Source organism: Bicyclus anynana, chromosome 8, assembly GCF_947172395.1.
Source record: "Bicyclus anynana chromosome 8, ilBicAnyn1.1, whole genome shotgun sequence".
NCBI lineage: Eukaryota > Metazoa > Arthropoda > Insecta > Lepidoptera > Nymphalidae > Bicyclus > Bicyclus anynana.
The window spans coordinates 7,928,752-7,944,860 of record NC_069090.1 but is presented as its reverse complement, the minus strand read 5'-3'; the positions used below and the strand labels follow the sequence as shown (position 1 = coordinate 7,944,860).

Here is a 16,109-nt window from a genome sequence, read left to right as displayed (position 1 = left end):
CAAACAGTAAAATTATGTATTCAACCATTTCTGGCATACAACAGTTACAAAAACACGAGTAACTAAAATAAAAAAGACAATAGCAATTAAGTTAAATCAAACATAATTATGATGGTATGTTTAGAAAGAGAGCGTGTGCAAAATTTCATCCTAATCAAAGACCGGGAAGTGGGTCAAATTAAAATTCCAAGATTTTCTTACATACATAGTTACAAGGGAAGCTAATATAAAGCGTGTAAAAAGTAAGTAAAGTTATTGACTAAGGATCTTGAATTAAGCCTCCGACCAAATGTTGGGAATTTTTTAAAGGCATTAATAAAAGAATAATTCATCTTATAATAATTTATTTAGAAAAATTGTTTTTATAACCTAACTATAAATAATCACTTGAAGAAATCTTGCGCCTTTAACCTAGTTCGCTTCACAACATTAATTTGCAAGAGGTTATCTGTGATATTGTTATTTTCTGGCAAACCAGTGCCATTGTTGGCATCTGAGTTTGAAGTGTATGGGGTAGTTTTACCATCAGTCTGTTTGTGGGTGGCGACTAAGGGCGTCCTCTGAATGGGGGTCCGTTTTGGGGTTGGATGTGATATCCCCATATCGTTGGGGGTCAATTTGAGTCTTGGAGAGAGTAAGTGTTTCGCCGCCAATTTCCTTGCCGCAGGCGACATGCTCGCCAGACGTTCGGTGTTTGTTCTGAAACTATAAAGATAATTTTGATACATAATAGCCCCAATAACTCGTTTTGTGTATAGTTTGTGATACATATTCATGGCGAATCAAATTATAAACATTTCAAACCCTTCTGGTGGGGCGTCACATCCTACTTCCTACTACTAATAAACGCAAAAGTTTGTATGGATGTTTGTTACTCTTTAACGCCGCTACTACTGAACCGATTTGGCTGACAGGGGAATGCCCAATCCCCGGCCCAGGCCTTCTCTGACCACCCAGCAATTTATATCTAAAAAATCTCGATAATTCTACTTTAATAATGAAATCATTACTTTATCAAGAAAAGTTTGCTACAACATTTTACGACATTTTTAATTCATCTTTAATTTGTCCACAACGGGACAAGCTAACATCATTGAACAAGCAGCCTGAGTTTATTTGTTAAGACTTTTGATTGGTTTGTTTGCTCGTTTTATTGTTTGTTAAGCTTTTTAGTAACAGAAAAAAATAATACGCTTTTGTACACCGGCGAACATTTTGCCATAGAAGAGTAATAAAAAAATATATTTTTCTATAAGAAACATTCTTTCATTAAGCCAGTTATTTAACCAGATCCTTATTTATACTTCATATTATCATATCCATATACTTTTATACGGGAGTATACCTGGGTTCCCTGGGCCGACGTTGTATGGGCGGGTGGGCTTTTGGAATGGAAATAGATTTTACTCTGGATTAACACATAAAAACTGAATTCCACGCGAAAGACGTCGCAGGCGTCAGCTAATATTACATACACAAAGTTTGAGAAGTATGATTATAAATAATTATTGTTCTTGAGCCCAATAACATGATGAGTTTGGACTGATTTCAATCCCCAGAGTATCCTTCTACTCAGTTTTAAAACAGGCTTTTCTTACTAAGCTAAGAAGAAAGTGAAGTATTGACCATGTTTGTAAGAAATAACCAATTTAAAATAGATGCCTAGGTATATTTTCTATTTAAATACTATATGAGTACTAGTAGTGTTTTTAGGGTCCTAAAAAGTTTGCTAATACCAAAGTACTGAGTGAGCCGATGACAGTCGTAATGGGCTATCGAGGAGACTTACCTATGTGTGGGAGTGGTACTTCGTGGCGTGGTGGGTCTTCGCCTTTTGGCAACTTGCTCGGCGAGCTGCAGCGCTATACGCTCCCGAGCGCCACCCTCCAGCATGCGGTACGCCGCGCCCGCACCCAACCTATCACAGACATTTTATTATTCTCAGCAAAGTAATCTAAAAAGTGGTGAAAATTAGAACCGTGCAAGGTCAGGACTATTGGCAGATGCATAAATTAACATTTAACACTTCACATTTGGGGGTCCATTGAATGAAAATGGTTTTCACGATAGTGGATTATAACACATACACTACCTATTTTTTACATCATATTATCTTACAATATCAAAACATATACATTATTTTAAAAGTAACTGTGAAGTAAAAAAAATATTATATATGTTTATTTAAGTACTAGCAGTCTTGTTTTGTTCTGTGACAAAAGAAATAAATAATATTCAACTCTAAAGTAAGGGTGACATATTTCATTTTTCACTAAATATTAAACAGCCATTTAGGCCACGTCCCTGGGTACGCTGGTTTCAATACTAATAATTGACACTTTATAAATCTAGTTACCTGGCAAAGGTCTAGACACAAAAAAGTTTGAGTAACTCTGCTCTAGGGTAACTCTAGAGAAAAAAATAAAAGGCTTTATTACTATTATTATTAAGTGAGAGGCACTCACGCAGGCAGCGGCGTGTCCCCGCCGTCGAGGAGGAAGGGCGAGCCCTCGATCTCGCCCCACGTCATGAGCGGCGAGCGGTCGGGGCCGGCGCCGGGCCGCGGCGACGGCGTGCTCAGCGGCGCGTACTCGCCCGCGCGCTCGCTCGTCACGCTCACGCCGTCCACGCCTATCTTGCCTTTAATACTCGCGTCCTGGGGAAAATTGTTCTGTTATTACCCGACAGTTCAAACGTTGGGAAGATGACATGAAAAGGATAGCCGGTCCAGAGTGGAAGCGCATCGCCAAGGATAGAGAAAAATGGAAAGCTTTAGAGGAGGCTTTGTCGAAGGACCAGGTGTATAATAGAGAACTGATTTTAATAATAATAAGTAGTTCAAATAATTAATTATTAAACTAGAATACATTAACGTTTGAAATTTACAAATGTAATACAGCAATAAAGGCTTATCAATTTTTTTTTATTTTTTTTTTTTTTTTTTATTACCCAACAGCAAGGGTAATGTTTCTCGCGCGTATTTAGTATGTATGTATGTAATACTCTTTAATATCATTTATCTTCCAAACCTCTGAACTGATTTACACAATTAAGATATCTTTAAATTTGTCTTAATAACCCAAGTCTTCTAAGATAGGTGAAGTTGAAAAAAAAACAACACGACGACTGTGAGACGCTATAGACTCCAGGTTAAAAATATTTTAAATAAAATTCCAAACTTCAAGAACGCTGTTTTCTATTTTGTGACGTCACATTTTTACTTGATGTACTAATAATTGTTAACTAATATTTTTGTCAATAACTCCATTTGTAAGGGATTTGTTATAGTTACGTCATGAAACAGTTAAAATATAGATCGTCATGGCCGGACCGGCATAACAGGCGTTTTGGCTCGTATTGTCAAAAAAAAATTTAAAAATTAAAATTTTCATGAACATCTCAAAAAAATATTTAAAAATAAAACTAGTAGAACGATAATGAACTATTTAAGACCATACAATAAAAGTGTCTACTAGCCTGAATATTTATTTTTTTATAGATAGTGTTGTAGAACCCAAAACATACTGACTTGACTCCTAGCCAACGCGCTGATGGTCTCCTGGTTCTTCACGTAGTCGAAGGGCTGCGCGAGCAGGCGCGTGTTGCGGTGCTGCAGCTCGGGCTTGGCCGCAGGGGCTTGCTCGGCGCCGTCCGGCACGTACATTATGAAGTTCTTCGCTCGGTAGCGCCACGTGTCCAACTGGAAATAGGGATAGATGACTACGTACATGATTACTATTACTATATTACTATTTTGATGAGCCGTGATAGCCCAATGGAAATGACCTCTGCCTCAGATTTCAGAGGGTGTGGGTTCGAATCCGGTCCATGGCATGCACCTCCAATATTTCAGTTGTGTGCATTTTAAGAAATTAAATAACGTGTGTTAAACAGTGAAGGAAAACATCGTGAGGAAACCGGCATACCAGAGAATTTTCTTAATTCTCTGAGTGTGTAAAGTCTGTCAATCCGCATTGGGCCAGCGTGGTGGACTTTTGGCCTAACCCCTCTCATTCTCAGAGGAGACTCGAGCTCAGCAATGAGCCGAATGTGGGTTGATAATAATGATGATATTACTATTTTACGTTACTATATTGAATATGTATATTAATTTTTATGAGATACAAGTGGACCCTGTCAAGCTTCACTTTGACTTAAGTTCAATTCTTCCCTATCCCTACCCTACTACTACCCCTACTCTTAAGATAACTTGACTCTCAAACATTTGTGTGGGGTCGTTTTTATAGTTTTCCTGGCAATTATTCTCAACTTTATACCTTCCTTATACCTCCACGAACATTTCAAGACCAAGATAAGATAAATCTGTTCAGCCGTTCTAGAGTTTTAGCGAGACTAACGAACAGCAATTCATTTTTATATATATAGAAGTTAGATAGATAGATTTGGGAGAATTGCTCAATTTTAGGATGCCTAATTTTCTAGCGGCTGTCTTGAGACGAATATCTTAGCATTACATCGGGCAGAGTCCTGAACTTATTCTTGATGAATTTCCCGAAGACGAGATTGGATTATGTTAACACCCAAACATACCTCATCAGGCCTGTCAGTCTGGTCTGCTTGCTGTTCTATGGACGGTAGAGCAAGGGCGGAGTTAGCCAGAGCTGCAGAGGTGACTTCTGCCTGCAACTGCGACGCTAACTTTGATGCACGCTTCTTGTCCTCCAGAGCGATCACACGGTCGTAGCTTGCGTTGTCTTCACTCGTGTGACTTGCAAGGAATGAATCTGTTAAAAATAAAAAGAGATATGGTACAAATATGTCAATAAAATGTAAACCAACTGATGTACCAATGTTTCACTAGCTTCGTGTTCCCATGAGAGTATGGGGATAAAATAAAGCCTATGACACTCACAAATAACGTGGTGTATGTATGAATTTTCAGAAGATCCAGAGATTACCCCTACAGCACCACAAACTTTACCTTTTATTTTTTTTTATTCCTTACAAGTTAGCCCTTGACTACAATCTTACCTGATGGTAAGTGATGATGCAGTCTAAGATGGAAGCGGGCTAACTTGTTAGGAGGAGGATGAAAATCCACACCCCTTTCGGTTTCTACATGGCATCGTACCGGGACGCTAAATCGCTTGGTGGTACGTCTTTGCCGGTAGGGTGGTAACTAGCCACGGCCGAAGCCTCCCACCAGCAAAACCTGTCTTCAATATTAGTATAAATTATAAAAAACCTGAATCGGAGATGCGACAATAACTTTTTAGCCACTTATGCTTATTATGCTAATCAAAGATATAGGTTAGGGCAGGTTAGGGTAGGGTAGGTGATCAAACTATAAATTTAATTTTATATTTTGTTGCAAAATTGTTCAAAAGACATCTACTATCGTACTTGATTTTATATTAATTTACTCGTAAATATATTATTTTGTTTCATGTAATAAAACACAAAAACAATAATTTTTTTAATGTTAAATTGTTGTTTGTGTTTTCTCTGATCTATATTATTTTGTCTTACCTAATGTATGGTTTTCAGTTACGTCTTTTGGTTTTTCCTTGACATTAGATCCAACAGTAGAGGAAGCACCTTGATCTTCCTGCGCTGATGGTGAATATGGCCTGTCAGCACCAGGTGTGTCAAACGTCGCTGGAGAATTATCTGTAATGTAATAATAAATTATTGTCATATTCATCACATAAAAAACAAATTCCATATTAAAAATAAAGAAAATTTTTAGAAACTACTAAACCAATTTTCATGCTTTTACTATTTTAATAGTAAGTCTGGAGCAAATTTTAGACTTGTTTAATAAGAATCAGTTAGAAAAAAATGGTTCTGCTAAAAAATTTCTTTCCATAGTAAGGAATGTTTATTATTACATATTATTGTATTGTGGCAGAATTAGGGGAGTGTGGGTATCCCTTCCTCTTACCGCAGATCCCTCTTAGCAGTTACTCGTGCAGAGCGATATTAAACCCTAACCATTAATAGTGCTGTGGTTTTCAATAGAGGTCCTTGTTTCAAGATACAAACTTTGGTGCATGAAAATAGCCATACAGTGTGTGACATCTGATGTGCAGATGTGTAAGTTCAGACAACACATCTGATCACTAGACACTGTATCAACTGATAACGCTGCTTAAAATGATAGCTACAGGATCACAGTGTGCTATTCTTCTATATCACAGAGTAAAGATCAAATAGAGTGAGTATTTACAAGCCATAGAGGGATTAGGTTTAAATACTTACAAATGAAACGTTACTCCATCTTTTACTAAACTACAAGTTTTTGGCCATTTTTTATGCCATTCGACTACACAAACTGGCATTTTTAGGGAGCTATTTACACAACAAAAACGATTAAACCAATGACACATTGGTTCTATAGCAACACATTAGATCATAGATTATTGGTCTTTGCCAGAGGGGTAACGGTTAGCGAGGCAGGTCCTGTTATTTAAATAAAATAAAAAAAAACGTCACGCATCTCCTTCACATCTGCATATACAAAATTTTTTCATAATTTTTATTTCAAAATTTAACACTAACAACAATTACGTAAGTTAGTATAATAATCAATAATTACCAATAAAAAAAAAATACTTCATCTTATTTCTTTAGTTCTTGAGAACAGTTTTTAAAATATTGAAAAACATAAGACGCCATTTTTCTTGAATAATATTGAAAGTTACTGATATGAAGCTGCGTGTCGTACGGACTCGAGCATGTATTTGTTTTTTAATTTTGTATTTAGAGCTGCTACAACACTGTCATGTTCCGTGCGCTCCATCTGTCTTTTATTCTTAACCTTTATTCTTCTGAGTTCTATACTAAATATACTTACATGGTTCAGTAGGAGGTCTAGTTCCACTATACTTTCTTGTTAGTTCCCTAAGTCTCACATAGTCTCTGTTTTCTTGAGCCTCAAGAAAATCATTCTGTGCCTTTAGTTTTTCTAAGTCCGGGAAAAAGTCTCTTTGAATTATTTTTGCAATACCCTGCAAGTAAAAGTTATTCTAATAAAATATGTATGTAATTTTGTGACAAGTTAAACTGAATTAGTGCATTCAATAAATTGATAAAATAGTCACAATATAAGTTAGTTCGTTTACCTCTACATAATCCTCCTCGTCAAGAACTTTTGATTTTTTTATCACTTTTTTGGGGGGCACTTTAGGAACTTTGAAAACAGTACTTTCTTTCTTCAGCAACTGCATATTTTGCAACGCCCCAACTCCAGGCCGTGATTCGTTTTCTGACGTCATTATTATTTTTTATATTAAAGTGTTTATTACGAAATATTTAGAGATTTATAAATTCATGATGTAAATTGAAGCAAATTTTTGTTTTGAGAAAATCAAGAAAACACATTTTGCACAAAAAAAAAATACATCGATAACATTCGTTGACAACTTGACAGATTGACAATAAACGTCATTTATGACGTTGACAGTTTATCGTAGGCTTTTTTTTAAAATAATTGAGTCACAGTATGGAGTAACTAACATTTTTGAGTTTGGCGGAAAAATCGTAAAAATAAGCTCTCGTTTTTTTTTTCATTGATTTGCTGCATTTTAGAGTTTTATTGCATAAAGTAGAATGTATTTTTAACCGACTTTAAAAAAAGTAGGAGGTTCTCAATTCGAAGCGTATGTTTTTTTTTAATGTTTCTCTCTTAATAACGATTATTTTAAAATACCTTTTTTAATTGAAAAAGTATTATTATTTCATCCATTTAATTTTCATGAAAATCGGTTAAGTAAATAAGTGAACAAAATTGCCCGTACTGTGGCGTTTTCGGTCACTATGCTAGGACACACTAAAAACAAAAAAATTAAATCTAGGCGGTGCCACAAAACAGAATGAACTGTAAGAGTCTATTTGATTATCACTGCTTTCAAATCGGTCAATAAACAGGACATAGGTACGATGGTATTTTTCGATTTTAGAGTAAAAATGCATGTTCGAAGTCGGTCGCGTTGCACTATACCTACTTTTCACGACGATTGCAAGAAAATGAAATAATTCAGTACCTACAGTTTTCAATGTTTTATTTTAACTACAAACTAAATGTACAAATGCTACAATTTTGTATGTTAGGGGAGATGCTTTTACTCGGTAACTTAACAACAGATTAAAAATAATTTATTTTCCTTTTTGTTCCATCTCCAAATTAGGGTCACCATTTTCACTAGATAAAGACTTTGCAATTAATGTTGCGAAATATGTAAGATACGATCATGTTGAATTTCTTAAAAAAATCCAATGAGAATTATTCCCGCGAATTGTTTTTCAAATTCTTTGCAGATGCAGCTCTCAACTCAAAAAGAAAAACGCATTCCACCTTTGGACATTCCATTAGTATGATTAAACTACTTACGAATTAAACCTCTTTCGTTTTATAATAAGCTAGTACACGTAATAGACAAAAACTAAAAAAAAAACAAAATTACTTTAGCCCAGGCTAAAATGATTGTTTAACCCCTGTAGAGTGGTAATATAAGTGTTTTTAAGCAAGAGTAGGTAGTGAAAAAATGTTATAACTCGCCACGTTGTATATTTACCATAAACGCTCTAAAGTCTAAACGCTTCAAAATGTGTAACACTCGCAATCGGAAAAAAAACTGAACGCCAAGTGGAACGTAGCCAGCATCAGCCTAGTTTAACGGCCTACTAAAGTGTCAAGGTCAAGTTTCTTTTCATAAATGAGAAGATATATGGAGCTTACTCACCACCACGCTGCTCTAATGCGAGTACGCGGGACTATGGTCATAATTTTTAATTATTGGCCTCTATCAAAATATTAAGTTAATGCGATAATTATCGATGGCCTGGTGGACTGACGACATCAAGCGAGTCGCAGAGATTCGCTGGATGCAGGCGGCTAAAGATCATGATGTTTGGAAGTCCATCCATCAGGATGATGTGGACGTCCATCGGCTGATTGATGATGATGATGATGAAAGAAAACGCAGTAGGTATGCCCAATCCAGTCCGTCAGCCCAACTCAGGATTTTAACCCAGGATCCCATGATCGTGACCCGTTAAACCACGTTAACTACTAAGCTACGACCACTACGACTTAAAACACTTTAAGGGCTTACATTACAAGGGTTTCGTGCAAAAAATACAACTAGAAATTAATTAATTGCTTTATTATACTAAATTTTACATATTTAACTAGTAGAGATTACGCTTAGTTCGTAATTACCTAGTAAGTGTACTTTGTCCCTTATTGTTCCTTCTTCTTGTTTAAGATGTACTGCTTGATATAGAAGTCGGTAAAGAGGAACAATATAAATATGTTGTGCGGCAAAAACATAAATGCTACCCATTTGGGATATCCGCAAGACGGTTCGAATAGTATGTGACCGAAGTGTAGAATCAAAAGCAGAAACTGCACCTGTAACAAATAATAATAAAATTATTTTTACCTTACCTTAGAGCTATTCCCTACCCCTATCCTATTCTACTCCTACCCTACACCCCTACACAGACTCTACTCTACCCCACCCCTATCCAACCCGATCTCTATCCAGGTCAAGTTAGGGTAGGAGTAGAGTAGGGAAGCTACTCTACTCCTACCCTAACTTGACCTGGATTTGTTCCAGGGACGTTCGCTTTGGCCTTCCGTTGCCCCTTCCAGCAAAAGACCATCTGGTCAATGGTACTGGTAATACGATCTGCGGAGAGCCTCAACTCAATTGGACGAATTATCATCATCATCATCATCATCATTATCATCAGTCTATGGACTTTTAGTGCTCGGCATAAGCGTCTTGTATAGACTTCTGAACACTGGTGTCGAGCTGCCAGCATCCAGTGTCTCCCTGCAATCAGATTGATGTCGTCGGTCCATCTTAGATTGCATCGGTAATGTGGGTCGACTAACACTGCGTTTTTCGTTTTGAGGTCGCTATTCCAGCACTTTGGAACCAACATCCATTGGATCTTTGTACTATATGCTCGCCCATGCCACTTCAGCTTTGCGACTCGTTGCGCTATGTCGGTAACTTTGGCTCTCTCTCTTCTCATTTCAGCTTCGATCACGCAAGGATACTCGGACCATATCTCGGAGTACGAGTTGTCATTATCATTATCAACCCATCTCTTTTCAGAATGAGAGGGATTAGGCTAATAGTCCACCACGCTGGTATGGATTGACAGACTTCACACACGCAAGGAATTAAGAAAATTCTCTGGTACGCAGGTTTCCTCACGATGTTTATCCTTCATACAACTGAAAAATTGGAGGTGCATGCCCCGAACCGGATTCGAGCTCATATCCATTGGGCTATCACGACTCTACGAGTTGTAGTTATAAGAGGAAGTCGGTTAAAAATAGCTCACAATTTGAATCTGCGTGATGTATTTCTTCCACCACAGCTTCACCCACTGCGGCCGCACGATGGCCACCAGGTAGTACGCGTACATGAGCGCGTGCACCACGGAGTTGATGAAGCCCAGCATGATGCCGTGACCACCTGGAACACAAAACAATATTCCAATATAATCCGATGAATGAAAACCTCCTCCCTATTTGACGTCGATTAAAAATTAATTAAACAAATGAAAAAACCCAACTGCATAAAGTATAAAAAAACTGAAAAGAAAAAAACAAGCTCAGTCCAGAAGTGTAGAAAGAAATTAGAAAACAGTCGGGACCTATTAAATAATGTAGAAAAAAATCATTCTATCCAATATCTAAGGACAACTAATAAATAACGTTTTTACAATTGTAGTTTTTTTTAAACATGGCCATGATATACCAATTTAGAATCCTCACAAAAAGTTCTTGAATTTGATACCAATATTGCAATATTAGAAAAAAAAAAATTCATCTCGAGTCTATAGCGTCTCACAGTCGTCTTGTTTTTTTTTTTTAGTTTTCTCTATTTAAGAACACATGGGCTATTGAGACAAATCTAACGATAAAGAATAATACATACATACATACATATATACATACATACATACATACAAGATACGCGCGAAAAACATAACCCTTCTTGCAGTCGGGTAAAAAGTAATTTAAAAATGGACTCATTATCATTATGCTAGCCTATTCACTAACTTTTATCTATTATTATAGAATATTTAAAAATATTTCTATGAATTGTGAATCTCCTCTCTATTTGACGTCGGTTAAAGTGTAATATAAAAATGGACTCATCATCATTATGCTAGCCTAATCACTAACGTTGCAAACATTCTGGTTAGTTATTTTGTTCAGTTAGCAATAAATTAATAATGAATACGAAATCACAGGACTTTCTTACAATAGCTAGTTGGTAAAGGGAAAAGTCCACCGGCTACTACAACATTGACCCAGGGAACCCAGATAAACCCCCGTATAGTACATGTATATGTAAAAGTATATGAAGATTATAAGATGTACAACATAATATTATCTTCCTTATTTAAGGATCTGGTTAAATAATTGGCTTAATAAAAGAATTAAAAATACATTTTATAAGCACCTCCCTGCTCCCTGACTTACTGAGGAAATTAAAATTTTACAGGGTAAAAAAAACTCGGCTAAAGCCAAGTATAGATCCAACAATTGTGATGCCAATAAGGAAAAATATCATATTATTCGGAATCGCTGCAACAGGTTGTGTGAGACATGTAACGACGCCATAACCACAAATCCATACTCGAAGAAGAAGATTCAGGTCGAGTGTGAACATTTCTTAAGTCTCTAGGAGTTGGGAAAGCGCGTCAAAATAATAGCTCCTTCAACTTAAATTTAGATCTGCTTAATAGCCACTTTTCCTCTACTTGCGTCATTGATGACGCCACTAAGCTAACTACTAAAAATAATTTACTAGCTTTACCCACTTCTGGTGATCCTGCTTATATTTTCTGTCAAGTCACTGATAGTGATGTTGAGAGAAGTATTCATGAGGTCAACTCTGATGCTATTGGTACTGACTGCATTAGTCGGAAGATGATTATTCCTCTCATTAACCTACTAGCTCCCATAATAAAATCCTTATTCAATTTCTCCATGTCTTCCGGGAGCTTTCCTTCCTCTTGGAAAAATGCTCAAGTCATTCCATTACCCAAAAAATTAAATCCTTCCTGCTTTTCTGACTATAGGCCTATATCCATCCTCCCATTCCTTCCGAAAGTTTTTGAGCGTTTAGTCCATCGTCAATTAAGCCTTTTCCTAACCCGACAAAATCGTTTAAATCCTTTTCAATCTGGTTTCCGTACTGATCATAGTACGACTAGGGCATTAGTAAAAATTACTGAAGATATTCGTTTTCATATGGATAATCAGTGTGTCACAGTGGTGGCCTTACTAGACTTTAGCAATGCATTTAATAATGTCGATTTCGAACTTCTACTAGCCAAACTAGCTTCTCTCAACATATCTCCTAATGTGATTGACTGATTTCAAAGTTACTTGTTCGGACGTCGGCAGCGTATGCGAGTCAATGACTCTGTGTCTGATTGGTGCACAATTTCCGCCGGCGTACAGCAAGGTGGCGTGTTGTCTCCTCTTCTTTTTTCCCTTTTTATAAGTTCTATTACTCTTCAACTTACCTCGCTCTATCATCTGTATGCAGATAATCTCCAAATATATGCTCAGTCCAAACTGACTGATTTACCCAATGCTATAGACGCCATAAATAAAAATTTAGATTATATAGTGCAATGGAGTAAGTCTTATGGCCTTGAAGTCAATCCGTCTAAAACCCAAGTTATAATTATAGGCAGTCACAGTTTGGTTGAATGAATGAATGAATGAATGAATGAATGAAATATACTTTATTGTACACCAAAAATAATAATAACAGGCAAGAAATTTACTTAAAAACTAATGTACAATTGGCGGCCTTATCGCTAATGAGCGATCTCTTCCAGACAACCAATCGAAAAAAGAGAAAATAAATACAAGGAATAATGCATAATGACGGGTGTACACATAAAAAGAGAAGTAGAAGATATATTACACTTAGATAATAATATATAAAATCAAAATCAATATTTTTATATATATATATGAACACATACAAATATACATACATGCCTACCAACAATTACATATATTCCTACATAAATAAGGATACTTACAAATAAATATATATATATATATATATATAACATAAGCATACATACGAAAATTTTATTTAAATAATTTAGATGTAAAAAGTAAGAAACAAGACAACATCAACAATTATTTAAACATGAACAAATAAATAAAATCATTTAAACGAAAATAAATACGGAATGATAAAAAGGTCAAGGAGGAAAGAAGTGCATATTTACCAGTTGTTTGAAAGAAGCTAGAGATTGCGCACGCCGAGCCTCGAGAGGTAAGGAATTCCAGAGGCGAGCAGCTTTTACAGAGAATGATTTAGAATAATAGGAAGTATTATGGGAAGGAATTTTTAGAATGAAATTATCCTCAGATCGAAGTGAGCGACAATGAGAATCACTGAGAAAGTTAAATCGCTCCTTTAGATATGGGGGAGTAGCAGGGTTAAAAAGGACGTTATATAAAATAAAAAGAATGTGAGTATTCCTGCGAAGGCGAATTGAAGGCCACTTGAGTTTATCGCGAAATTCGGAAATATGATCATATTTGCGAAGTCCAAATATGAATCTTATACAAATGTTCTGAATGCGCTCAAGCTTATCAAGCAGTTCCTCACTCAAATTAAGATAACACGTGTCAGCATAATCGAGAATTGGTAGTAGGAGTGATTGTGCAAGCGCAATTTTAGTAGATACTGGAAGGAAATTTCTTAATCTTCGAAGTGACCCTATAGATGCAAACACCTTCCTACTGACCTCACTTACCTGGGGTGCCCAAGTAAAATACTTATCGAAAGTAACACCGAGGTTTTTAACCGTGTCACTAAATGGCACATGCGTTCCATCAAAAACTACACTAGGAATAGAAGCCCAATCAATGCGTGCTACCAAATTATGACTACCTATAACTATAACTTGAGTTTTGGAAGGATTCACTTTCAGACCGTATGAATTGCTCCATTGTACTATCGAATCTAAATCCTTATTTATAACATTTATTGCATTAGGCAAATCAGACAGTTTGGCCTGAACGTATATTTGGAGATCATCCGCATACAGGTGGTAGAGAGAAGAAAGCTGAAGAGTGATAGAACTAATGAAAATTGAAAAAAGGAGAGGAGACAACACGCCACCTTGTGGAACACCGGCAGAAATCGTGCACCAGTTAGATACAGAGTCATTGACTCGCACACACTGCCGGCGACCAAACAAGTAACTACGAAACCAGTCAATCACTTCAGGAGATATGTTGAGAGAACCTAGTTTAGCCAATAGAAGATCAAAATCAACATTATTAAATGCATTACTAAAATCAAGTAAGGCCAACACCGTAACACATTGATTATCCATACCAAGGCGAATATCTTCAGTAATTTTGATTAATGCAGTAGTCGTACTATGACCAGTCCGGAAACCCGATTGAAATGGGTTCGAAAGATTTTGTCTAGTTAGGAAAAGGCTTAATTGACGGTGAACTATTCGCTCAAACACTTTTGAAAGAAACGGGAGGATGGAAATGGGTCTATATTCAGAGAAACTGGAAGGATTTATTTTCTTAGGAATAGGAGTAACTTGAGCATTTTTCCAAGACGAAGGAAAGCTCCCGGAAAGAATAGAGAAATTAAATAAGGATTTGATTATCGGGGCTAAGATGTTAATGATAGGAACGATCATCTTACGACTAATGCAGTCAGTACCAACGGCATTGGAATTGACCTCGCTAATACTTCTCACAACATCACTATCAGTGATATGACAGAAAATGAAAGAAGGATCGTCAGAAGTGGGTAAAGCTATTAAATTATTTATAGTGTTTAGTTTTGTGACGTCATCAATAGCGCAAGAAGAAGAAAAATGATTATTAAGCTGATCTAAATCAAGTTTACAGGAATCATTATTCTGACGTGCTTTCCCAACTCCAAGTGACTTGAGAAATTTCCACACTCTACCGGAATCTTCTTCTTCGAGTATGGACTTATGGATATGGCGTCGTTGCATATCTCTACATAACCTGTTGCATCGATTCCGAATAGTGTGATACTTGTTCTTATTAACATCACAGTTGTTACTTTTATATTTAGCTTTTGCAGAATTCTTTTTATTTTGCAAAGCTTTAAGCTCCTGAGTAAGCCAGGGAGCAGGAAGGTGCTTAAGCCGAACTGGGCGAATCGGAGCATGCACATCGTATAGTTGCGTTAGGAGAGTGTTGAAACTATTAACTCTATCATCAATACAGGCTCCGGTAAGAACACTTGTCCAATTTATCCCTGCTGCATCATCCTTTAAGCTATCGATGTCCATATTACTAAAATTACGTTGCAGAAGAATTCTCGGTTTAGCTTTTGGGGGACGCATTTTATAGGACACATAGATCAAATCATGGTATGAAAAAGCATCAGCGGAACACTGACCATGTTTGGCAACATGATCAAGGGAAGAGACTAATATGATGTCTAGAAGAGTTGGGCAAGAATTAGGAAATGAGTGTGTAGCTAACAGAGGGAGTATATGTAAATTAGCTGCCCTCACAAGAGTTTTTAAACGCACAGACCGCGAGTCCGATTTCAGTAAACACGTATTAAAATCCCCCATAATTATAGTATGTTTATATAAAGGAATAAATTTATCTAAAAGGTTTTCAAAAGCAGAATAGTAATCTATTGTGAGACTAGGATTATAATACACACCCAGTAACATTTTAGTGTTTGAAAAAAGTACCTCAATAAATAAATGTTCCGCTCCCGGTGCCGTCAGGGGATTTGACAAGTTTATGATGGTGAAAGGGATATGGGAACGTAGATAAATGGCTACACCACCACCGGTCCGATGAATACGGTCATTTCGTATTAATCGAAAGCCAGGAAGAGCATAGGACGTTGAAGACAAACACGGTTTAAGCCATGATTCTGATATCAGAATGGCATGGATGTTCGTGTTATCAAAAGATGAGAGCATATCTGAATAATGTGCAGGAATACTCTGAGCATTAATATGAATAATATTAAAGGTTATTGGTTGCACATATTGACTGGGATAATATTCCTTATGTAGTCTTGGATGGAACGCGTGTGCTATTTAGTGACACGGTT

General features: G+C 36.6%; 2 protein-coding genes across 2 annotated transcripts in view; both read right to left on the bottom strand.

Annotated features, from left to right (window-relative positions):
* Positions 1-327: 327 nt before the first annotated feature.
* Positions 328-7,375, bottom strand: LOC112055258 (splicing factor ESS-2 homolog). The gene is made up of 8 exons (XM_024095282.2): positions 7,086-7,375; positions 6,818-6,971; positions 5,491-5,631; positions 4,552-4,745; positions 3,530-3,700; positions 2,466-2,656; positions 1,790-1,918; positions 328-705 (listed from the first exon to the last, which is right to left on the bottom strand). Exons 1-8 carry the CDS (start codon positions 7,236-7,238, stop codon positions 384-386), a joined length of 1,455 nt encoding a protein of 484 aa, XP_023951050.2. The 5' UTR covers positions 7,239-7,375; the 3' UTR covers positions 328-383.
* Positions 7,376-9,111: 1,736 nt separating this feature from the next.
* Positions 9,112-16,109, bottom strand: part of LOC112055259 (elongation of very long chain fatty acids protein) — a 36,433-nt gene continuing 29,435 nt past the window's right edge. The window contains exons 6-7 of the mRNA XM_024095284.2: positions 10,324-10,457; positions 9,112-9,376 (exon numbers count right to left, since the gene is read on the bottom strand). Of these exons, the coding sequence (XP_023951052.1) occupies positions 9,206-9,376; positions 10,324-10,457 (305 nt within the window). The 3' untranslated portion in view covers positions 9,112-9,205. The remainder of the gene's footprint in view (positions 9,377-10,323; positions 10,458-16,109) is intronic.